Raw genomic sequence first — 24,327 nt, 5'->3', positions numbered from 1 at the left:
GGACGTGGTTAGCTCAGGGTGTTAGCATGTCTGGAAGCTAACCAGCCGCCTGGTTCTCGGTACCTGTGTCTCCAACCAGCCGCCTAGTTCTCTGTAAACACGTCCCGGCTCCGTATTAGTCCCTCCAGACTAACTGGATTTAGTGAATTAATGTGGAACTAAAACGGCCCTTTTGTCCTGCCTAGCTGCCGTTAGCTAGCATGCTAGCGGCGGACGGTGCCTGTGGCCTTCCGCGGCACTCTTTGTTGCCCCAGCTCCGGTTGTGTGTTGTGTAAATATGATTTGTTGTCGGGTTTTATGTCAAACTGAGGTAATTCAGGTGTCTTGTCCCGGAACACCTGCTCCGGTGACGGTACAGGTCCCGGCCCGGTGGCTGCTAGCGGGCTAACGGTGTGTGCTAAAGCCCTCCTCCGAGCGGAGCGGCCGTCACAGCTGATTTAACCCAGACCGCGGCAGGGTTTTGGGGGGATTATCAGAGGAGCTGTCCGGTGTGTTGTCTCCGGTGTTGTGTTAAAAACGGATCCTGGGTTTCTACCGGTCAGTAGCCGCTTTTCTCTGGACCAGACAGTCTGGACATCCATCAGTTAAAAGCTAATAAATGCCTTTACTACTGTTCTGATCATCTATAAGTTGGTTTGAGTATTTTTATTTTAGGGAAAACAGTGTAATTGTTGCGACTCCAGCAGATTAAATGTGAATATTTCTACTTTCTTTACTCCTCTATGGCAGTAAACAGAGTATCTCTGGACAAAACCAGATATATGGAGATATATCCTTTATGTGGGCTGTAAATAACATGATTAATGGATTAGTTTAATAAATAAAATAAAGAATGAATCCTTTGTCTGGTAGGTTATATCTCCAAAATAAGACTCTGAATGAAATCAAGTCATTTCTATGCATTAATAACATCTCAGTCACTCTGTGGTGGTTGAACTGGTCCTTTAAAGAGGTTTTAACTGGTAAATAAAAGGTACTGGTTCAGGTGAAGCCATGCTGGGATCTGGGCCAATTTCCCAGTCTGACCAGTGAGTAAAAACACAGCATGTAGAAGTTAAAATCTGGTTTCTGTTGTTCGTTTTCAACCGTTTTATTCTCCAGCGATGTTAAAGATGTCCTGAAATGCAGCTTTGTTCTATCAGTCCGCTACCCTCTGCTTATTTTACTGTTTTATTCTGACCAGCTGTGTGTTGAACTGATGCACGGCTGGAAATAAAGACGTAAAATCAGAATTTAAACAGATGAAAACAACTTTATCTGTTGGAGAAGAAGAAGAAGAACCTCTTGTTAAAGAGTGTTTTAAGGAAAGATCAGGTTCCAGGAAACACACACAGATTAAAAACTGGAAACTCTTAAAGATAAAAACCTGAAGTCTCATTTTTATTTAGAGATTCTAAATCAGAAGTGTTAAACTCATCTCAGTCCAGTCTGATCTCCAGTAAAACCAGTAAAACAACAGCATAATAACCTATAAATAACTCCTAATAATTCATTTGTTTTGGTACAAAATGCTTCCGTTTAAGGAATTATCTTTTTACTGAACATCATGAACAACCTTGAATTCATGAAGAAAATAAATTCAGTTTATCATTTCCACATTACAGCTTCCAGATCACAGAGTGTCAACAAAGAAACACAACATTTTGTCACCTGAAACTGAACCATAGAGGATTTACTGGAGGATCAAAACCACAAAAAAACAAACAAACACAAAAACAAGACAGAATGTTTAGAAAAATGAGACAAAAGACAATAATTCACAGAAAAGTTACAAAGCGACAAAAAAATGGACACAAATGAGACAAAAAATTACAAAAAACAAGCAAAACAAAAAGGAAACAGAATAATAAAAGACATGAAACAAACTACAAAAAAAGACAAAAAGTCAGACACAAAAGAACAATGTACAATCTAGTATTCAAACAACTTGTCATGGTCTAGAAATGATTTTAAATTTATAGTTTTACTAATTTACAATCTGCAGTTAATGTCTTCTCTGGAATTTTTACACTCTGAGGGCCAGATTGGACCCTCTGGAGGACCGCTTTTGGCCCACGGGCCGCGTGTTGGACACCCCTGCTCCAGAACAAACCTGCTCAGTCAGGTAGTTCAGTGAGAATAAGTTTCTTTTCCTTCCTGTGACCAAATATTTCATATTAAAGCCATATTCCAACTCCTCCATAATCAGATATTATTGGTCTAATGTCTGATATTCCAGATTCTGAATCAGTGACTTGATGAGAAAATTTCAGGTTTTTATCTTTAATAAGTTTAGTGTTTTCATTTAATTAAAAAAATCATATGAAAGATTATTGAACTGAGTAAAAAAAAACCCATTTGCACTTAAACATGAGAAATCATGTGTTGTAGTAAATTACAGCTTTATTATTTTTTATTATTTTTAGAAAATAATAGATCTGTTTTCCTTGGTTTCATTCTTTTGTTCAAACCAAATAAGAGATTAAATGTGAAATTAACCAGAGAATATCCTGGGCTTCATAGGGTTAACTAAAATAGAAATAACTGCTTGTTGCTGCTTTAATTATCTAATAATAAATGAATAAATGTATTAAGATTTTAATAAAGAATAGAGTTTTATTTGTTGCTGGTTTTTCAGGATGCTTCCTGTGAGTTTCCAGAATAAATCTAATGAGTAGTTTTAACGGTGTTTGTTCTCAGATGGACGGAGGGTTCCTGGATGGATCTAAATCACCGTTATGATGCCAGAAAATACAGGAAATATTAGAGAATCTCTGAATGAAACCTAAGATTTAAACCATTAGATCAGGGGAGTCCAACATGCAGGACGACTTTGTAAATTGTAAACATTACAGAGAAAACATTAACTGCAGATTGGAAATTAGTAAAACTATAAATTTAAAATCATTTCTACACCATGACAAGTTGTTTAGATCATAAAGTAAAATACTAGATTGTTTATTGTTGTTTTGTGTCTCATTTTTGTAATATTTTGTCTTTTTGTTGCTTTTTGTCTGACTTTTGTTGTTTTGTTTCTCGCTTTTGTCAGTTTTTGTCAAATTTTTGTCATTTGTCCATTTTTTTGTTGCTTTGCAACTTTTTAGTCTAAATTTTGTGTGTTTTTGTGTTGTTTGTCTCATGTTTTTATTGTTTTCTTTCTTGTTTTTTGTCATTTTGTTTCCTTTTTTGTCTCGCTTGTGGTGTTAGTCTATTTTTTTACATTTTGTTCCTCTCTTTTGTAATTTTTTGTATCATTTGTGTAGTTTGTCCATTGTTTTGTTGCTTTATCTTTTTTGTCTAATTTTTTGCTTTGTTTTGTGTAGTTTGTCCATTTTTTGTTTTGTGTCTCGTTTTTGTAATATTTTGTCTAATTTTTGTTGTTTTGTGTCTTTTTTGCTTAACTTTTGTCGTTTCTCATGTTTGTTGTTTTTTGTTTCCTTTTTGTCTCGCTTGTGTTTTTTGTCTGTTTTTTTTGTTGTTTTGTAACTTTGTTGTCTAATTTATTGTTTTGTTTCATGCACAGTTTGTCCAGTTTTTGTTGTTTTGTGTCTCATTTTTGTTGTTTCTTGTCTAGTTTTTGGTGTTTTTTTTGTCTTTTTTTGTCGTTTGTCTGTCGATCAGACTTTGGATCAGACTTTAGGATGTTCAGCTCGTTATTTTATTTTTGTATGAGATTGAAGCGGTGTTTTGAGGCCAGATGTTACGGCTAGGAGTGCAGTTTCCTTCCAGATGATAGATGAAGTTTTTAGTTCCTGGTCAGATGTGTCCAGACTGATGCTAGGAGGTGGTAAACACATCGGCTACGCTGGAGGATGGACGGCCTGCCGTCTGAATAATATCACTGGTTCACTTCGTTGTTAATGAGCTCAAAGATGGAACTTTTCATGAAGGGTTCATTTTATTTTCCATATTTCATCTCACATAATAATCAGAGATTATTTGACCTACACTATATTGCCAAAAGTATTCGCTCACCTGCCTTGACTGGCATATGAACATAAGTAACATCCCATTACTAATCCATATGGTTCAATATGACGTGGGTCCATCCTTTGCAGCTAGAACAGCTTCAACTCTTCTGGGAAGGCTGTCCACAAGGTTTAGGAGTGTGTTTATGGGAATTTTTGACCATTCTTCCAGAAGCACATTTGTGAGGTCACACACTGATGTTGGACCAGAAGGTCTGGCTCTCAGTCTCCACTCTAATTCATCCCAAAGATGTTCTATGGGGTTGAGGTCAGGACTCTTTGCAGGCCAGTCAAGTTCATCCACACCAGACTCTGTCATCCATGTCTTTATGGACCTTGCTTTGTGCACTGGTGCACAGTCATGTTGGAAGAGGAAGGGACCAGCTCCAAACTGTTCCCACAAAGTTGGGAGCATGGAATTGTCCAAAATGTCTTGGTATGCTGAAGCATTCAGAGTTCCTTTCACTGGAACTAAGGGGCCAAGCCCAGCTCCTGAAAAACAAGCCCACACCATAATCCCCCCTCCACCAAACTTTACACTTGGCACAATGCAGTCCCACAAGTATGGTTCTCCTGGAAACCACCAAACCCAGACTGGTCCATCAGATTGCCAGATGGAGAAGCGTGATTGGTCACTCCAGAGAAGGTATCTCCACTGCTCTAGAGTCCAGTGGCGGCTGCTTTACACCACTGCATCCCACGCTTTGCAATGCACTTGGTGATGTATGGCTTGGATGCAGCTGCTGGGCCATGGAAACCCATTCCATGAAGCTCTCTGCTGAAGCACTGTTCTGGAGCTAATCTGAAGGCAACATGAAGTTTGAAGGTCTGTAGCGATTGACTCTGCAGAAAGTTGGCCACCTCTTGGCACTATGCTCCTCAGCATCCATCAGTTTACGTGTCCTACCACTTGGTGGCAGAGTTGCTGTCGTTCCTACACACTTCCACTTTCTTATAATACAGCTGACAGTTGACTGTGGAATATTTAGGAGCCAGGAAATGTCACGACTGGATTTGTTGCACAGGTGGCATCCTATCACAGTTCCACGCTGGAATTCACTGAGCTCCTGAGAGCGAGCCATTCTTTCACAAATGTTTGTAAAAGCAGTCTGCAGCCTAGGTGCTGGATTTTATACACCTGTGGACATGGAAGTGATTGGAACACCTGATTCTGATTATTTGGATGGGTGAGCCAGTACTTTTGGCAATACAGTGTATTTGTCTGATATTCCAGATTGTGAATCAGTGACTTGATGAGAAATAACAGAGAAAGTTTCATGTTTTTATCTCTAACAGTTCCTCAGATATTGTTCATCAGACAGACTCAGATTTATTTATTTCAAATTAAAAAACGACAAAGTGAGTCGACGGGCAGATTTTAGAAAATGTTTTAAGCTGATATTTCACAGATGTCATTTTAAATGTCCAAATTATATGCTGTAATTATAAAATAGATGTTAAAATGTACAGAACAGAACATTTTCAGGGAAACCAGAAACGGAGGAAACGAATTTTTAGTAGAATTCTGATGATTTGAGATGAAATGAGGCCAACAGTGAAAACAGATGTTGGTCTTTTTCAAACATCTGGACTCTGGAGAATATTTCTCATAAAATACAGCAGAAAGACTTTTTCTTTTCTCTGTGCAAACGCTTGTTTTTACTCTAATAAACGAGACGATTTCCAGCTTTGAGTGTTTAAAGATGAGACACAAAATTCAAATCACCAATAATCGGAGATTGTTTGATCTATTTGTCCGATATTGTAGATTCTGAGTCAGTGACATGATGAGAAATTACAGAGAAGATTTCAGGTTTTTATTTTTAATATTTCCTCAGATATTGTTAATCAAACAGACTTAGATTTAGTGAGAGAATAGAACAGCTGAAGTGGTTTTTAAACATTTTTTCTTGCAAAATATTTGATAAATGAATCTAAAATTTCACAGAAGCGTTTCTAAATATCTGTTTTATGCTCTAAAAATCAGATCAGAGACAGTAGAGCAGAAATTGTCCCAAAAGTTTGAAGATCTGAGCTGGAATCCTCTGATAATGTAGGGACTTAAATATCAGATGTCTGGTTAAAGGTAATTTAATCTGATCAGGAATAATGTTAGTTGTTCTGATAATTAATCCAGTATTGATCAGTTCAGCTTTAGAAACAGTTTAAAATGATTCCTTGTTGGTAGTTTTTTTCCATCTCGTCTTTCTGAGGTGGTTCTGACTGACGTCTTCTCTGTTCTCCACAGCTGAGATGAACAAGGAAATCATGTCCCGCGTGGTGAAGAAGAGGCAGGCCGACCCCAAGGTGGTCCAATACGTCTGGGCGTCTATCGAGGTCATCCGCAACCAGAAGCAGATCGCCAACATGGACAGGATCTCCAAGTAAGAACCGATTCCAGAAGCTCCTTCAGCCTCCAGGTTCCCTCCACGCCGTCCCACTTCCACAGTTATTCATTCTCCTGTCAAATACAAGAAAGTTGTTCATTTTTTCAGTTCCACTTCAGTATTTCACCTCAGATTGGACATAAACAGGACATGTGGTCAAATCTGGAACTGTAGCCAATTTATTTAAGATGGAAAATTTAAAGAAGCATCTCCAACAGGTGACAACAAAAAGTCACACTGTCCAGAATGATTCATCTCATCTTCTCACGGCCTCCAAACCACTTTTCTAATCGCTCACAGGCTTCTTCCAGGTATCTGCAGGAATTCTGGACCATTCCTCCTGAGCAGATGTTTCCAGATCCTTGAGGTTGGAGGGTTTCCATGCTGCCTCCATCCACAGGTTCTCCATGGGTTTAAATCAGGACTCTGACTTTAGAACGTTAACATCGTCGTCCTGGAACGTTTCTTCTCCTCCTTGGCTGAAGGCTTCAGATCGTCCTGCTGAGAGCTCCAACGTTCTCCCAGGTTCATCTTCTCTGCTGCCTGCTGGAGGTGTTCATCCAGAATCTTGATCTGCTGCTCCTTCCTGATGATGCCTTCCACTTTAACCAAGCTGCCAGACCCCACAGCATGATGCTTCCACCTCCATGCTTCACAGTTTACCAAAATATGATGACAAAGAGATGCAAAGCAACCACAAAAGCCAATGAAATGACTCCAAAAATGCAAAAAATGATGACAGAAAGAGACAACACAACCACAAAAGCCTCAAAACCACTACAAAAAGCCAAAAAAACAACCACAATGAGACACAAAGTTGCCCGTTAGCAGAAAAACAGCCCCACGGCATGATGCTTCCACCTCCATGCTTCACAGTAGGACCGTGTTCTTTGGCTCATAGGCTTTGCCCTTCTTTCTCCAGATGGAAGCCACGTCTCTGAGCCCAAAAAGCTCCCTTCTTGTTCTATCTGACCCCAGAACAGACGACCAGAAGCTCTCGTCTTGCTCTAGGGACATCTTTGCAAATGTCAGATGAGTTTTTCCATCTTTGGTTGAAGCAGGAGTTCTTTCTTGGTCTACAGAGACCATTTAGGTTCAGTATCTGATGGAGTGTCTGCCCTGATAGAGTCCCACCACTCCACTCGGTTCCTTCAGGACCGTCTTGGTTTAGTCCTTGGATTGTTTCCAATGTCTTGTTGGATTTTTCTGGAAGCTGAGATGACACTACTGACTTCCGACCTTGGGTCCTTTGAGGTTTTTGAATTTTTGGTGCTTCTTGATGACACTTTGCACTGTTGCCACTGACCTGCAACTGTTTGGCAGGGTTTTTTTTGGTACCTTTTCCTTCCTCTTTGGCGTTTCCAACGTCAAGTCCTCTCTGAGCTCTTTGATCTTTGCCGTGGGCAGTCTTGGTTTGACTTGAAAATGACTGAAATGTCACAAACAAGTCGACTTTTCTAGTCAGAAAACTGGTTAAAAAAACAAAAACTCGGTATTAAACCCTTTAGACACTGAGAGAGAACGGTCTGTAGAACATCCTGTCTGTCTGGTGAAGAATTCTGGTTTAATTCAACACCTTTAACAGACTTACTTCACAGGACATAACTGGTTCCAGACCTGCCTGCATGTCATGTTTGTCAGATCTGAGGTGAAACACTGATGAGTAAATTCCTTGTCTCTGACAGGGGTATGAATAATTTTGGGCTTCAGTGTACACGTGTTAAAGAAGGAGCTCCTCATTCAGAGGGTTTCAGGTGATTCAGAGCAGCTTATTGAGGACCTGAGGCCAGAAGACGGCTTCAGACTCGCTGCCAGACTGACTAACCCTGGACCGTCTGAGATCTGAGAGGAACACTACAAACACAGGTAGAATTATCTGGTGGAGGAACCCGTATCACTTTCATTTTATTTAGATTAACGTTTAATTTAGGTTGGAAAACTGTAGAGCTGAGATCTATAAAAAAAAAGCCTCATTTTCTGTACAGAATATATATTTTCTAAAAGCAGAAAATCAACAAAATGCAGCATTTAGTTTATGTAATTAGATTATTGCAGATTATCAAAGGCTCGTGTTGGTAGTTTTGCTTCTTCCTGATGTTTACTTGTTAGAATGCATTTTAAATCGTAAAAAAATACTGTTTATTAGCTATAGAAATGGTAAAAGTCAAAAATCCTGTGAGCTAAACATGTGACTTATAAAAAGTAACAAAAAAATTTGTCTAAATTTGGGATATTTCATCAAAATCTCTTCATTCTAAAGCTCTTGAGACAAACATGGGTAGGGCCGTGGAAATATTTTCATTTAATAACTAACAGTTTTAGCTACATCCTCAGTAGGAGGTTACCACGGCAACGCCTCACTGTTCCTATTAGCTAGCAGTGCTACGCTAAATCCTACTTTAATTGTAGCTTTTACAGTTTGTAGAAATATTTCATTTAATGGTGACGGGCTCGCTGATTTTAAAAAAATACTGGTTTATTTTCTTTTTTTCTTAAAAGAATAGATTTGATTTTCAATTCATTTCTGTTCAGGGTTTAGTTTTTTTATTAGTAGGTTATTTAAAGAGATTAAATGGGCTTCATAGGGTTAATTAAAATTCCTGGATAGATCTAAATCCACTTTATGATGTCAGAAAATACAGCGTTGTTGTTTAACAAGTAAATATGAGAAAATCTCCTAATGAAACCTGAGATTTAAACCCTGAGACCAGCAATGTCAAACTCATCTTAGTTCAGGATATTATTATTTTGATCTCCACTAAAACCAGTAAAACCACAGCATAATAACCTCTAAATAACTCCTAATGGTTCCTTTGTTTTAGTGCAAAAATGTTCACATTTAAGGAATCGTCTTTTTACTAAACATCATGAACAACCTGAAGTTTATTAAGAAAAATAAATTCAGTTTATCAATTCCACATTTGAACTTCCAGGTCACAGTGTCGACAAAGGAACACAACATTTAGTCATCTGGAACTGAACCATAGAGGATTTACTGGAGGATCAAAACCACAAAAAACAACAAAAACAAGACAAAATATTACAATTATGAGACCCAAAATGACAAAAATGGTCAAATGGCACAAACGATGCTCAAAACAACAAATAAAGTGAAACATATAATGTCAAAAATAAGACAAAAGAAGGCAGAACTCAAAGACAAAATCAAGACACAAAAGAACAATGAACAATCTAGTATTTTACTTTCTGATCCAAACAACTTGTCATGGTCTAGAAATGATTTTAAATTTATAGTTTTACTAATTTACAATCTGCAGTTAATGTCTTTGGAATTTTTACACTTTGAGGGCTGGAGTGGACCCTCTGGAGGACCACTTTTGGCCCACGGGCCGCATGTTGGACACCTCTGGTTTAGATGCTGAGGGAAGACGTGAAGCTCGTCCTAGTTTAGATCTTGTTGGCTGGACATGGAGTTGAAGCCGATCAGACGGAGATCAATACTTGGATCGATCGCTGTGAACTTCTTCTCACGGTGAAGCAGGTGGTTGTCACGGTGACTCTTTAACGGCGGTGATTTTATCCCAGAGAACCTCCTGTTTTAACACTGATGGCGAATCATCTGCAGCAGGACTCGGACTGAATGAAACACTCGACTTTTTCAGCCGGTCTGTTCTTGGAGAACACCTTGGGAGCTGGAGGCTCGCCAAATGAGTACCAGCTGTTGTCATGGCAACAGTAAGCAGTGGCATGTAGCGTGTAGCAGCAGCCTTCCCGGTCCACTGGAGGAGCAGACGGTCAGCTAGGTAGTCGTTAACCAAATGCTAAATCTGGAATGTTTCACCGACTGTTCTCTGGACACATTTTGAACCATTTCTGAGAGACTCTGGACCAAATTGAGTCTTTTCAGACCATTTCTGAGATATTTTTAGCAAGTTGTTGTCATTCTGGCCAAGGTTCAAGTCACTCTGGAAAAGCTTTGAGGCATTTTGGACAGATTTTAGGAACTCTGGACACATTAGGAGTGGGAAGGATTTGATGCAGTTTGAAGAAGATTCGACTACTTTAGACGATTTTTAAGTAACTTGGACAAACTGAAACTTTAGGTGGTAATTTTGGTCTTTTTGTGGTGAGTTTGGGTGTTTTTTTTGAGCCAAATTTGAGTTTTTGTCCCAATTTCACCAGTTTTATGGTGATTTTGGTCCTTTTTGTGGTAAATTTGGCCATTTTTCTAGCGATTTTCCATCTGTTTCCTGTCATATTTGAGGTAATTCAGTCTCTTTTTGGGGTGATTTTGTGTCTTCCTGTGCTAATTTTAACCAATTTTGTGGTTATTTTGCTTTTTTTTTTGAGCCAAATTTGAGTTTTTGTCACAATTTCACCTGTTTTGTGGTAGTTTTGGTCCTTTTCGTGTTAAATTTGTAAACAGTAAACAGTTTTTATAGGAATTTTCCGTGTTTTTGCTGGCATATTTAATGTTTCAGGGTAGTTTGGGCTCTTTTTGGGGTCATTTTCCAAGTTTTTTGCGCATATTTTAAGTTTTTGTCACAATTTCACTTGTTTTGTGGTAATTTTGGTATCTTTCAGTGGTGATTTTGGGTGTTTTTGTGGTGATTTTCCAGTTGGTTTTTTTTTTGGATATTTTAGTTGCGTTTTTTTTTTTTTACCAGAACTCAGATGTGTTTCTCCTCCTAAATGTCATGGTTCTATCTGCTGGACTGATGAAGTTCTGAGGCTCATCTGGACCCAGCTCTATGGACTTCAAGGACCTGAAAGACTGGAAGCAGGAAAGGAGAATGTCCCCTGGAGAAAGTTCTAGAACTTTCTCCTCTATGGACTTCAAGGACTTGGAACTCTGGAAATATTCCTAGTATGAAGGTAGAACTCTGATCATTTATGAAGTTACTGGAGATGAAGAACAAGCTGACTGAAGTTTTGACCCAACAACACCTGAATCTATGATTTTTTAGCAGCGTTAATCTACGTTTATGTCGACTTCTTTTCCTCCTTTGGATTGAATCAGCTTGAAGAATGAGCTCCTTTTAGCACCAGCCAGGTTCTTATTGACTCTTCCTCCTCTCACCTGTGCAGGTACCTGAGCCGAGTGTTCGGCATGCACCCGAAGGAGACGGCCAGACAGCTGAGCCTGGCCGTGAAGGACGGCCTGGTGGTGGAGACGCTGACCGTCGGCTGTAAAGGCTCCAAGGCCGGCATCGAGCAGGAGGGCTACTGGCTGCCTGGAGACGAGATGGTAAGACTTTAGTAAACACACCGAGTACCAGACCGTAGTAACCACAGCGGGTACCAGACCGTAATAAACACAGCGGGTACCAGACCGTAGTAAACACACCGGGTACCATACCGTAATAAACACACCGGGTACCAGACCGTACTAAACACACCGGGTACCAGACCGTAGTAAACTCAGCGGGTACCAGACCGTAGTGAACCACCGAGTACCAGACCGTAGTAAACACAGCGGGTACCAGACCGTACTAAACACACCGGGTACCAGACTGTAGTAAACACACCGGGTACCAGACCGTAGTAAACTCAGCGGGTACCAGACCGTAGTGAACCACCGAGTACCAGACCGTAGTAAACACAGCGGGTACCAGACCGTAGTGAACCACCGAGTACCAGACTGTAGTAAACACAGCGGGTACCAGACCGTAGTAAACACAGCGGGTACCAGACCGTGGTAAACACAGCGGGTACCAGACCGTGGTAAACACAGCGGGTACCAGACCGTAGTAAACACAGCGGGTACCAGACCGTAGTAAACACAGCGGGTACCAGACCGTAGTAAACACAGCGGGTACCAGATTGTACTAAACACACCGAGTACCAGACTGTAGTAAACCACCGGGCACCAGACTGTAGTAAACACACCGGGTACCAGACTGTAGTAAACACAGCGGGTACCAGACTTTAGTAAACCACCGGGTACCAGACTTTAGTAACCCACCGGGTGCCAGACTTTAGTAAACACACCGGGTACCAGACTTTAGTAAACACAGCGGGTACCAGACCGTAGTAAACCACCGGGTACCAGACCGTAGTAAACACAGCGGGTACCAGACCGTAGTAAACACAGCGGGTACCAGACCGTAGTGAACCACCGAGTACCAGACTGTAGTAAACACAGCGGGTACCAGACCGTAGTAAACACAGCTGGTACCAGACCGTAGTAAACACAGCGGGTACCAGACCGTAGTAAACACAGCGGGTACCAGACCGTAGTAAGCACAGCGGGTACCAGACTGTAGTAAACACAGCGGGTACCAGACTGTACTAAACACACCGAGTACCAGACTGTAGTAAACCACCGGGCACCAGACTGTAGTAAACACACCGGGTACGAGACTGTAGTAAACGCAGCGGGTACCAGACTGTAGTAAACGCAGCGGGTACCAGACCGTAGTAAACGCACCGAGTAACAGACCGTAGTAAACACACCGAGTAACAGACCGTAGTAAACACAGCGGGTACCAGACCGTAGTAAACACGCCGGGTACCAGACTTTAGTAAACCACCGGGTACCAGAGGCAGTTAGTTACCGTTTCCTCTTCATGTTGGGGAGTTGGTGGCATCCAGATCAGCTGCTGCTGTCGGTGTGTTCACTCTGAGAGCAACATCTGAGAGAAACCACCAGAAAGATCACCTGTTTAATACCAGCCAGCTTTAGAAGGAAGTTCAGCTGCAAAACACACAGAACAGAAACCAGTAAAGTTCAGGTCTGCAGTCAGAATAGTTACTGATTGATTATCCGCTGATCTACAGATTGATTGATTATTAAGTTTCTCTGGACCAGCTACAGTAATGAAATATGAGAACAGTTCTTGTTCATGCCATCAACGAACATCCAGGTTTTTATTCTGTGCTTCAGTTCTCTGCTGCAGCTGCTTTCTGAGTTTAGAGCCGAGACACTCAACAATTTAAAATCTGAAACTGCTCTGAATGTCGTCTTCAGTACCTGCATCCCTGAGCTGGGTGTGGTTCAGAGGGAGAAGCTGAGGAAAAATCTGTCACAAAACTAATGTCAGAAAATGAATTAAGGTTGCACAAACAGAACGGCATCATCAGCAGCAGCAAGGAATAAAAAATAAATCTGAATCATCAGGGGAAGAACTGGTTAAAGGGAGCTGATTTAAATCCAGATAGAACCTCCTCCAGATCAGGTTAGCTCTGCAGCATCAGTTACCGTGATGATGTGGCTCTGCAGCATCAGCTACCATGGAGATGAGGCTCTGCAGCATCGGTTACCATGGTGATGTAGCAAGTTAAAAGAGGAGAATCTTTATCCTCTTCGTACCTGCTGACCCGATAATCTGACTCTGTGGTTCAGCCTCCTGATGTTCTCTGCAGTCAAGTGATAAATTAATTAGAATAATTAAATACAGGAAGTCCTCGGTTTATGACGTCCTCGACCTACGGCGTTTCAGCGTTATGTGAAACTAGTTGACGAGCAGAGCGGATGAATATGTCGTCACGTGGCGCTATCAGATTGGATTGTGCTACATTCACTAACTTTTTGTCCTTCATTATGGCTCCCAGCGTAAGTCGGACTCTTCTGATTCTTGGAAGAAACGGAAAGCCGTCTCCATGTGGTCTGTCTTCACTGCCACATAAAGCTGCTGCTGTCCAACTATCCATCCATCCATCCATCCATCTTCTACCGCTGGTCCGAGTCGGGTCGCGGGGGCAGCAGCTTTAGGAGGGAAGCCCAGACCTCCCTCTCCCCGGCCACATCATCTAGCTCCTCCCGGGGGACCCCAAAGTGTTCCCAGGCCAGCTGAGAGACATAGTCTCTCCAGCGTGTCCTGGGTCTTCCCCGGGGTCTCCTCCCGGTGGGACGTGCCCTAAACACCTCACCGGGGAGGTGTCCGGGGGGCATCCTAATTAGATGCCCGAGCCACCTCATCTGGCTCCTCTCTACGCGGAGGAGCAGCGGCTCTACTCTGAGATCCTCCCGGATGGCCGAGCTTCTCACCCTATCTCTAAGGGAGAGCCCAGCCACCCTGCGGAGGAAACTCATTTCAGCCGCTTGTACCCGCAATCTTGTTCTTTCGGTCACGACCCAAAGCTCGTGACCATAGGTGAGGGTAGGAACGTAGATCGACCTGTAAATTGAGAGCTTCGCCTTTCGGCTCAGCTCCCTCTTTACCAAGACGGACCTGTACAGCGGCCGCATTACTGCGGACGCCGCAGCAATCCGCCGGTCGATCTCTCGCTCCATCCTTCCCTCACTCTTGAACAAGACCCCGAGGTACTTAAACTCCTCCACTCGGGGCAGGACCTCATCCCTGACCCGGAGAGTGCACTCCACCCTTTTCCGGCTGAGGACCATGGACTCGGATTTGGAGGTGCTGATCCTCATTCCAACCGCTTCACACTCAGCTGCGAACCGATCCAGTGAGAGTTGGAGGTCCTGGCATGATGAAGCCAACAGGACCACATCATCCGCGAAAAGCAGTGACGGAATCCTGAGGTCACCAAACCGGACTCCCTCAACACCCTGGCTGCGCCTAGATATTCTGTCCATAAAAATTATGAACAGAATCGGTGACAAAGGGCAGCCCCGGCAGAGTCCAACTGTCACTGGAAACGAGTTCGACTTATTGCCGGAGATGCGGACCAAGCTCTGGCACTGGTCATACAGGGAACGGACAGCCTGCGTTAGGTGGTCCGTTACCCCGTACTCCCGGAGCACTCCCCAGAGGCTTCCCCAAGGGACACGGTCGAAAGCCTTCTCCAGATCCACAAAACACATGTGGACTGGTTGGGCAAACTCCCATGCACCCTCAAGGACCCTACTGAGGGTGTAGAGCTGGTCCACAGTTCCACGGCCGGGACGAAAACCACATTGCTCCTCCTGAATCTGAGGTTCGACTATCCGGCGGACCCTCCTCTCCAGTACCCCTGAATAGACCTTCCCGGGGAGGCTGAGGAGTGTGATCCCCCTATAGTTGGAACACACCCCCCGGTCCCCCTTTTTGAAAAGAGGGACCACCACCCCAGTCTGCCAATCCAGAGGCACTGCCCCCGATGTCCACGCGATGTTGTAGAGACGTGTCAACCAGGACAGCCCCACAACATCCAGGGCCTTGAGGAACTCCGGGTGGATCTCATCCACCCCTGGGGCCCTGCCACCGAGGAGCTTTTTAACTACCTCGGCGACTTCGACCCCAGAGATGGGAGAATCTACATCCGAGACCCCAGGCCCCGCTTCTAAATCAGAAGACGTGTCGGTGGGATTGAGGAGGTCTTCGAAGTATTCCTTCCACCGATTCACAACGTCCCGAGTTGAGGTCAGCAGTGCACCATCCCCACTATACACAGTGTTGACAGTGCACCGCTTTCCCCCCCCCGAGACGCCGGATGGTGGACCAGAATCTCTTCGAAGCCGTCCGGAAGTCGTTTTCCATGGCCTCGCCAAACTCCTCCCATACCTGAGTTTTTGCCTCGACGACAGCCGCAGCCCGCTTGGCCAGCCGATACCTGTCAGCTGCCTCCGGAGTCCCACAGGCCAAAAAGGCCCGGTAGGACTCCTTCTTCAGCTTGACAGCATCCCTTACCGCCGATGTCCACCAACGGGTTCGGGGATTGCCGCCGCGACAGGCACCGACCACCTTACGGCCACAGCAACGATCGGCCGCCTCAGCAATGGAGGCACGGAACATGGTCCATTCGGACTCAATGTCCCCCACCTCCCTCGGGACACGGTTGAAGTTTGACTGGAGGTGGGAGTTGAAACTCCTGACAGGGGACTCCGCCAGACGTTCCCAGCACACCCTCACGATCCGTTTGGGTCTGCCAGGTCTGACTGGCATCCTCCCCCACCATCGGAGACAACTCACCACCAGGTGGTGATCGGTTGACGGCTCCGCCCCTCTCTTCACCCGAGTGTCCAGGACATGCGGCCGCAAGTCCGACGATACGACAACAAAGTCGATCATCGAACTGCGGCCTAGGGTGTCCTGGTGCCAAGTGCGCATATGGACACCCTTATGCCTGAACATGGTGTTCGTTATGGACAATCTGTGACGAGCACAGAAGTCCAACAACAGAACACCGCTCAGGTTCAGATCGGGGGGGCTGTTCCTCCCAATCACGCCTCTCCAGGTCTCACTGTCATTGCCAACGTGAGCGTTGAAGTCCCCCAGCAGAACTATGGAATCCCCAGAAGGGGCGCCCTCCAGCACCCCCTCCAAGGATTGCAGAAAGGGTGGATACTCCAAACTGTTGTTCGGCCCGTAGGTGCAAACAACAGTAAGGAACCGTCCGCCCACCCGAAGGCGAAGGGAGGCCACCCTCTCGTCCACCGGGGTAAACTTCAACACAGTCACCGAGCCGAGGCACAATAAGTATTGACACCTCTGCTCGGCGCCTCTCACCATTGGCAACTCCAGTGTGGAAGAGAGTCCAACCCCTCTCGAGAGGGCTGGTTCCAGAGCCCCTGCTGTTTGTCGAGGTGATGCCGACTATATCAAGTCGGAACTTCTCAACCTCGCACACCAACTCAGGCTCCTGCCCCGCCAGAGAGGTGACGTTCCACGTCCCTAGAGCCAGCTTGTGTAGCCGGGGGTCGGTACGCCAGGCTCCCCGCCCCTGGCCGCCGCCCAACACACATAGCACCGGACCCCTATGGCCCCTCCTGCGGATGGTGAGCCTGCTGGAGGGGGGTCCCACGTCTCTTTTTCGAGCTGTGCCCGGTCGGGCCCCGTGGGAAAAAGCCCGGCCACCAGACGCTTGCCATCGAGCCCCACCCCCGGGCCTGGCTCCAGGGGGGCTAGTTAAACCGGTGGTTGTAAAATGAATCGTGAGTCGTAGCAAACTTGACTTCTTTACTGTGTATCTTGATAAACATTACTAGCAGACTGAAAACTGCAATAAAACAGAATAAAACAACATAAATACATTAAATAAATCCTTTAGACTGAACTGGTAAGTCCACAAATGAAGTTAATTACTGATGACTCTGTGGCATTTATAAAGTAGAGAGTGTAAAGCTAAACATCAAAGTAGAGGACAGGAAGTGATGAATGTCAACACACAACCTCAAAATAAAGGCTTTTTCAAAATAAAAGTACATGGATAGTTCTGCCTTAACCCTCCTGTTTTCCTCATTTACGGGCACCAAAAAATAGTGCCTTTGTCTGAAAAAAAATCCCAAAACTCAGCAAAAAATTCCCCAAATTTATTAAAAAAATTGCAAAATCTTCAAGAAGACAATTCCAAAAATTCCTTAAAAGTTTTGCTTAAAAGTTTTATTTAAAAAAAATAATTTGGCAAGAAATAAAATGTTAAAAAGTTAAAAAAAAAAATTAAAATTGTAAATATTTTCAAAAAATTAAAATCTTCCAAAAAAATCATAAAAATATTTGTGACTACATATATATCAGTAAGTGATTTTTTTTCTGAATGTTCTTTAAGAAACTTTTTTAACATTTCTTTTTTTACACCAAAAAATGTTCAAAAATTTCCCGAAAATGTGAAAATTTACACTGTGAAAATCTATTTTTTTTCCCCACATTTTCAAACTTTAAAACGGGTCAATTTGACCCGCAGAACGACACGAGAGTTAAAGGCAAAACACCATGGAATTGAATTTAGATTTAATAAAACCCTGGGAACAGAAACACAGACGAACATCAGCATTATTAGATCAAGTAGTAAAAACAGGTGAACATATTCTGCTATCTTCTAGTAAAATGATTTATACATGCATGAAAGTCGCTGGTATTCATGAAGAACTGATCCATATCGTGATGCACAGAACGACTTTGTTTGCATTTTCTCTGGAGTTCCGACTTACGGCGAAAATCGACCTAAGCCGTTTCATGGGAACGGAGCTCTGATGTCAGCCGAGGACTTCCTGTATTTGGACATTTGTGTCTTTGGATAATACCTGTAAATGTAGAATTTAGTGCCATCCTCTTCTCCCTGTTTATTAATGAATGAGAAGGTGAGCAGTAACAGAGTAGTCAGTGTTGGTCTCCTGGTAGCTTCACTGATCAGGAGGACGTTCTCAGATGTTTGACATGTTGCTCACAGTGTGAACACGTCAGCAGAGTTATTAGTTTTAACTGTTTCACCACATTCAGGATTGATGCAGAATAAAGAGGGAAGAGTCTCTTCAGTAATTAGTTCATTTAAAACGATGAAACTCTGACAGCTCTCTGCAGCGTTTTAATCTTCTCCTCTTTCCAGGGGAAGTCCTGGTTTGATTTCCAAGAAAAGATAAAGAGCAGATTTCAGGCAAGAGTTAAGTTATCTTTGTTCAGTTGTCGCCCAAAGTCTGTATTTTGGTAGAAATATGGATCCATCCATAGATATACAGTTAGAGGACCTTTCTGGAGATGTTATACTATCCTGGTGTGAATATTTTACCCCCCCCCCCCCCCCTTTTGTTTTTGGAGGACCAATAGTTATTCATTTATTGTCATTTTGGACGGTTATGAAGTACTTTGGACAGACTTTATCCATTTTTTTGACAAATCCTTAATCATTTTTGGGCAAATTTTGAGTCATTTTGGACAGATTTCATATCAAAAATATCTAAAAACTGGAACCTTGTCTGGTCAGACTTTAACACATCAGATTCTACTGATGTTAGGGCCTCAACAGTTGGAGAAATGTGGACCAAAGACTGTATTTTAGTAGAAATACGGATCCATCCATAGATAAATACTTAAAGGATCTTTATGGAGACATAATACACAGTCATTTGAAAATTTTCTAATTTTTTCCATTTCCGAGGAAACTGTGTCCTCTGCTGGATCCGTTCAATGATTCTAATGAAACTATTCTGTCTGTTCTCACCACATTTCATGGCTGTTAGTTTTATTTCTGGAGATGCTGAACCTTGAAAATGGAGTCACAGTTTTTTCCAAATTCCAGCTCTGAAAACATGAAATTCTCAAAATTCAGCCCAAATAATTTCCAGAACTTAGTTTCTGTCTCAAATAAGTAAACTCGGAACTAAATCTGATCTGTGTTTCCGGTCTTCTTTCTGAGTTTATGCTCATGTACAGATGTTTTAGCTGAAATGTTGTGGTCAGTTAACCCAGAGAAGGGTTTGTGGAGGGAACATGCACTGTGATGGTTGACTCTGGTGTCCAGTGGAGCCCAGGTCATTGTCGCTGCAGCACTTTTAAACACTCTTCTCTGAATCACTTGTAATCACAGGAGCCGAAAGCCGAGGGAAGCAAGGTAAGGGTTGCTTTGTTCTTCTAATCCAGGGTTTGTTCTCCATCTGATACCCTCATCTTTCCCCCTCTCGACTAACATCATTCTGTGAGAAATGGGTCCGGCCACATGCAGTGCAGTCAGGGATTGGACTGAACCTTTTGAAGCAGAAAAGCTCACCAGAGTTCTGGTTCTGGTCGGTGTGGGAGGATCCAGTCCTCCGGCACCATGTGACGCTGCACCTTTAAGTCAGGTGGAAGCAGGAAGTCACCTCCAGACGCCACCTGATGCTGTAAAAAGCTTCATGAAGGTCCGTTGCAGCGCTGCGTCCACGCGGCCGCATTTCTTGCGGAAATGATCCGTGACCTTGACGAACCACGTGCTCGCTACTCATCTACAGGTGTGCCGTTGCTTGACTTAAAACACAAAGTCTCACCTAGTTTAGCCCAAAGACCGACAGAGTCAAAGATCAATTGTAAAGCAGAGTCTTCTGTCCTCTGGTGTGAGATGACAAGCAATGCTAGCAGAGCCGCAGGTTGGTAGCAAGCATCTGGGTCATTCCCTCCCAAACAGTTTAGAGTTCGCTCACCTCCCGGTTCACCTCAAACTGAAATAAAACATGGACACTTATTCAAGTATGTGGCAAGTTTTGACTTGATGTATTAAATACTTTCTGAGATAAACGTAGCTTTTAGAAAATTTCTGCAGTTTTGCTTCTTCTCACATTTAAACCTGAGTCTGAACAACAACATCTGAGGAACTATTTAAGATAAAAACCTGCAAGTTTCTCTGTTATTCATCATGACATTGATCCAGGATCTGGAACATCAGACAGTAGATGAATAGTCAGTATGAAAAAACAGGTTTCATGTAATTTTACTCAAGTTTTTAGTCCTTGTGGACGAGTCCTTAGTAATTTAAGGACAATTTTGTCCCATTTCATTCACAAATTTAGTGTCATTTTGGAATTTTTCAAGTCACTAAAAACACCAGAAAGACATAATTTTATCTCTGATTTGTATATAAAATATGGATATTTATAAAGACATTTGTGAAAGTTAAATTGTTTCAAGTACATATCAAATAATCTTTAAGGGGCAGGTGAAAGATGAAAAAAATATTGAAGATATGAAAAGTTCCATCTTTGAGCTCAATAATAAATAAACTGATAATGCAAAAGTCAACCATTGATATTTTCTGAAACACATGTAGCTGCAGGTCACAATAATTTGAAACTAAACACGTAGAATACTTAAAAACTAAGTATTTGATCACAGAAATTTTTTTTAAAAAGTCCTGAGCTTTCAGAATATCGACTAGTGTTTGTGTGTTTGTGGTACAACTTGTTATATTTACTCAATCTGTTATTACAGTTCAACTAAAATAACTTTCCTCTCATTTCTGTGAGCCAGTATTTCATATTAAAGTATTATATTTGTTTAGTGTTATTGTGACATGAAGCTGCATCGGGTTCAGAAACGAAGCTCAAAGATGGAACTTGCACAACAAATTCAATGTTTTTCACATTTCAACTCCTCCATAATCAGATATTACTGATCTATTGTCCAATATTATAGATTCTGAATCAGTGTCCTGATGAGAAATAACAGATAAACTTTCAGGTTTTTATCTTTAATAGTTCCTCAGATGTTGTTGAACAGACTCGGATCTAAATGAAAATAAACCTGATGAAAGTGTGATTGGTGATTTAAAAAATTCAGCTTAAAATCTCAGAGTATTTGATATGTTGATGTAGAATTTCACGGATAGTATTTGGAATCATCCAGAGTTTGAAGTGAATGGGAGCTGCTGATGGGTTGGGATGGAATAACCCATTTGTGAGTTTGTAGTGTGTTGGTAGTGGTAGTTCTCAGGACCGTGTGTTCTGCTGTGGTCTTTACTCCTGTCTGGCATGCTTTACTTTCTGTTTCTCTTCATGTTTGGTGGATGGAACCGTGGAAGTGTGTGTGGTTCTTCAGGTTAGCTGTCATTCGCTGTGTTCAGCGCTGTTAGGGTTAGTAAGGTTAGGATTAGTAGGGTTAGGGTCAGGGTTAATAGGGTTCGGGTTATGGGTAGTAGGGTAAGCAGGGTTAGGGTTAGTAGGGGTAGGGTTATTAGGATTAGTAGGGTTATGGTTAGTACGGTTTGAATTAGTAGGGTAAGTAGGGTTAGTAGCGTTAGCATTAGTCGGGTTAGGCTTAGTAGGGTTATGGTTAGTAGCGTTAGGGTTAGTAGGGTAAGTAGGTTTAATAGCATTAGGGTTAGTAGCATTAGGGTTAGGGGACGTTAGTGCATGTCTAAATGGACATGTTGTAAGATGACACAAGTTAGTAGGGTTAGTAGCGTTAGTAGGGTTAGGATTAATAGGATTGGGGTTAGTAGGGTTAGGGTAAGTAGGGTTAATAGCGTTAGGGTTAGTAGCGTAGGGTTAAGGTTAGTAGGGTAAGTAGGGTTAGTGGGATTAGGGTTAGTAGGGTTAGGGTAAGTAGGGTTAATAGCGTTAGGGTTAGTAGCTTAGGGTTAGTAGGGTAAGTAGGGTTAGTAGGATTAGGGTTAGTAGGGTTGGAATTGGGTAAGTAGGGTTAATAGGGTTAGTAGAGTTGGAGTTAGGGTAAGTAGGATTAATAGGGTTAGTAGGGTTGGAGTTAGGGTAAGTAGGATTAATAGGGTTATGGTTAGTAGCGTAGGGTTAGTCGGGTTAGTAGGGTTAGGGTTAGTAGGGTATGTAGGGTAAATAGGGTTAGGGTTAGTAGGGTAAATAACGTTATGGTTAATAGCATTAGGGTTAGTTGGGTTAGTAGGGTAAAGGTTAGGGGGCGTTAGTGCATGTCTAAATGGACATGCTATAATATGACATAAGTTAGTAGGGTTAGAATCAGTAGAATTGGGGTTTGTGGAGTTATGTTTAGTAGGTTTCGTACGGTGGTTAGGGTTGTGGTTAGTATTGTTAGTTAGGATGTCAAAAGGTTGTCTGGATTCAGTCCAGCTGATGTTGTACTCAGGAATATTTAGAAAAACAGAACAAATTCCAGAAAACGTCTTTTAAACTCTCAGCCTCGAGTCAGATCGGACTGAATCGAGGTTGTAAAATGATCCCTTTTTTTTTTTTTAACGGTTCTAAATCAGCTGGATGTTTGTTGACTGTTGAGGCATGATAAGGAACACGATCAGACGATCCAGAAATGCAGGATTTCATTCAGTTTACCAACCCTTTATTCTGAAAATGTCATACTTAAAATAGTGTTTTGGATGGAATAAATCTGTAAAATCACAACTTATTTACTTACATACTTTTAACTACGTGCACTTGAGCCCAAAAAGGTATTTTAAGTGGATCAGTCCTTTAAAACTATACGTACATTGACAGAAAGTAGTATTTTGAGTGGAATAAAACTTTTGAACCATAACTTCTTTGTAACAGGTTTATTCCACCCAAAGTCCTACTTTCTGTCTGAGTACTTGTAGTTTTGAAGGATTGATCCAGTCAAAGTACAACTTTCTGTCAACCTATTTGTAGAATTATATGTTTATTCTTTGGGTTTTCCAGGTTCATTTCATCCTGAACTGTACAGAGTTCAGTTTTTCCAGTGATTGTGGACTAGAAGAGTTAAACTAAGTAAAGAATAAATCTAAAACAAATGTGGTTCTGAAGATGCAGCGTCTCTTCTCTAGAACCAAACTATCTTCTGCTGTCTAAATAGGAGTCTCTGAGCAGCAGAACCTCCCTCTGAAGGTCTGAGGGAATCCTGGACGTGTTCAGACTCATCTGACCCGAGGCACTGTAGATCCCAGTGTTTACAGACGAGTCGCTTTATTTAGGAAATCCAGGACGGTTCTCCTGTGAGGCAGTTATAGATGATTAGATCCAGAGGCAGTTCTTCATCTCTTTATTCTGGCTTTCACTGAGCTGCACTCAGTCACGACTCGGCTGATCTCCCACCGAGTCGGTCCAGACTGTGAGTGGAGGAGCTGGACGAGTCCAAGCCTTTAATGGAAACCAGTCTTCTTTGTGAACATATTTCCCTCTGTTAAAGCTGAATGTGTCTCTAAAGGCCGGTTATCAGCTGATGTTCTTCAGCAAACAAACAGAAGTCTGTCTGACATCTAATCAGCCATCAGATGGAGCCATAAATTCACACCATTAACCCTTAGATGGTTTTAGTAGCTGGAGATGCAGATGTTCAGATTCAGGATCAGACTGAGGATGGAACTGATCTGATTGGATTCACGTCTGGAGGATCTCAGTCTTCCTGCTTCACCAGGGAACAGAAGTGTCGCGTCTTTGTGGGTGTTTCTGGAAGGGGAGATGTTTCTGTCCACAGTTAGAATTAATAACCTGAGCTTCATGGCTGGACGTTTACATCTGGAGGAGTTTAGTTCTGTGGAGTTTCAGTCCTGGAGAGTTCCTAAATATTCCAGTCGCTCTATCAGATCTGGAAGTATTCAGTCAGCTGAGATAGAATTCATCATTTCATTAGATTAAATCAGAGCCTCAATCTTTTCTATCTCCAATAACTTTATTAATGATCAAACCTTCATACTGGGAATATCTCCAGAGTTCCAGGTCCTTGAAGTCCATAGAGGAGAACGTCCCCTGTAGAAAGTTCTAGAGTAGACCTACCGACAACCGGAGAAAGTTCTAGAGTAGACCTACTATTCTAGGTCTACTCTAGAACTTTCTCCAGGGGACGTTCTCCTCTCTGGACTTCAAGGACCTGGAACTCTGGAAATATTCCTAGTCTGAAGGTTGAACTCATCATTAATAAAGTTCCTGGAGATGAAGAACCAGATGTTCTGAGGAGGTTCTGTTGGAGGTTTTGTCAGATTTGATTGTTGTATGGGAT

At 42.5% G+C, this 24,327-nt stretch overlaps 1 protein-coding gene across 2 annotated transcripts in view; it reads left to right on the top strand.

The window, feature by feature from the left end:
- The window catches only part of zmynd11 (zinc finger, MYND-type containing 11), a 51,192-nt gene that overhangs the window by 525 nt on the left and 26,340 nt on the right, over window positions 1-24,327 (top strand). The window contains exons 2-4 of one of the 2 annotated variants that reach the window (XM_023264070.3): window positions 6,196-6,331; window positions 11,384-11,543; window positions 19,484-19,507. In XM_023264070.3, coding sequence (XP_023119838.1) covers window positions 6,201-6,331; window positions 11,384-11,543; window positions 19,484-19,507 — 315 coding nt within the window. In that variant the 5' untranslated portion in view covers window positions 6,196-6,200. The remainder of the gene's footprint in view (window positions 1-6,195; window positions 6,332-11,383; window positions 11,544-19,483; window positions 19,508-24,327) is intronic. The other variant, XM_023264071.3, reaches the window with a different exon arrangement.

The sequence above is a fragment of the Amphiprion ocellaris genome, chromosome 10 (genome assembly GCF_022539595.1).
Source record: "Amphiprion ocellaris isolate individual 3 ecotype Okinawa chromosome 10, ASM2253959v1, whole genome shotgun sequence".
In the NCBI taxonomy this organism is placed as follows: domain Eukaryota; kingdom Metazoa; phylum Chordata; class Actinopteri; family Pomacentridae; genus Amphiprion; species Amphiprion ocellaris.
The sequence above is the reverse complement of the archived record's forward strand: the minus strand, read 5'-3'. Positions and strand labels throughout refer to the sequence as shown.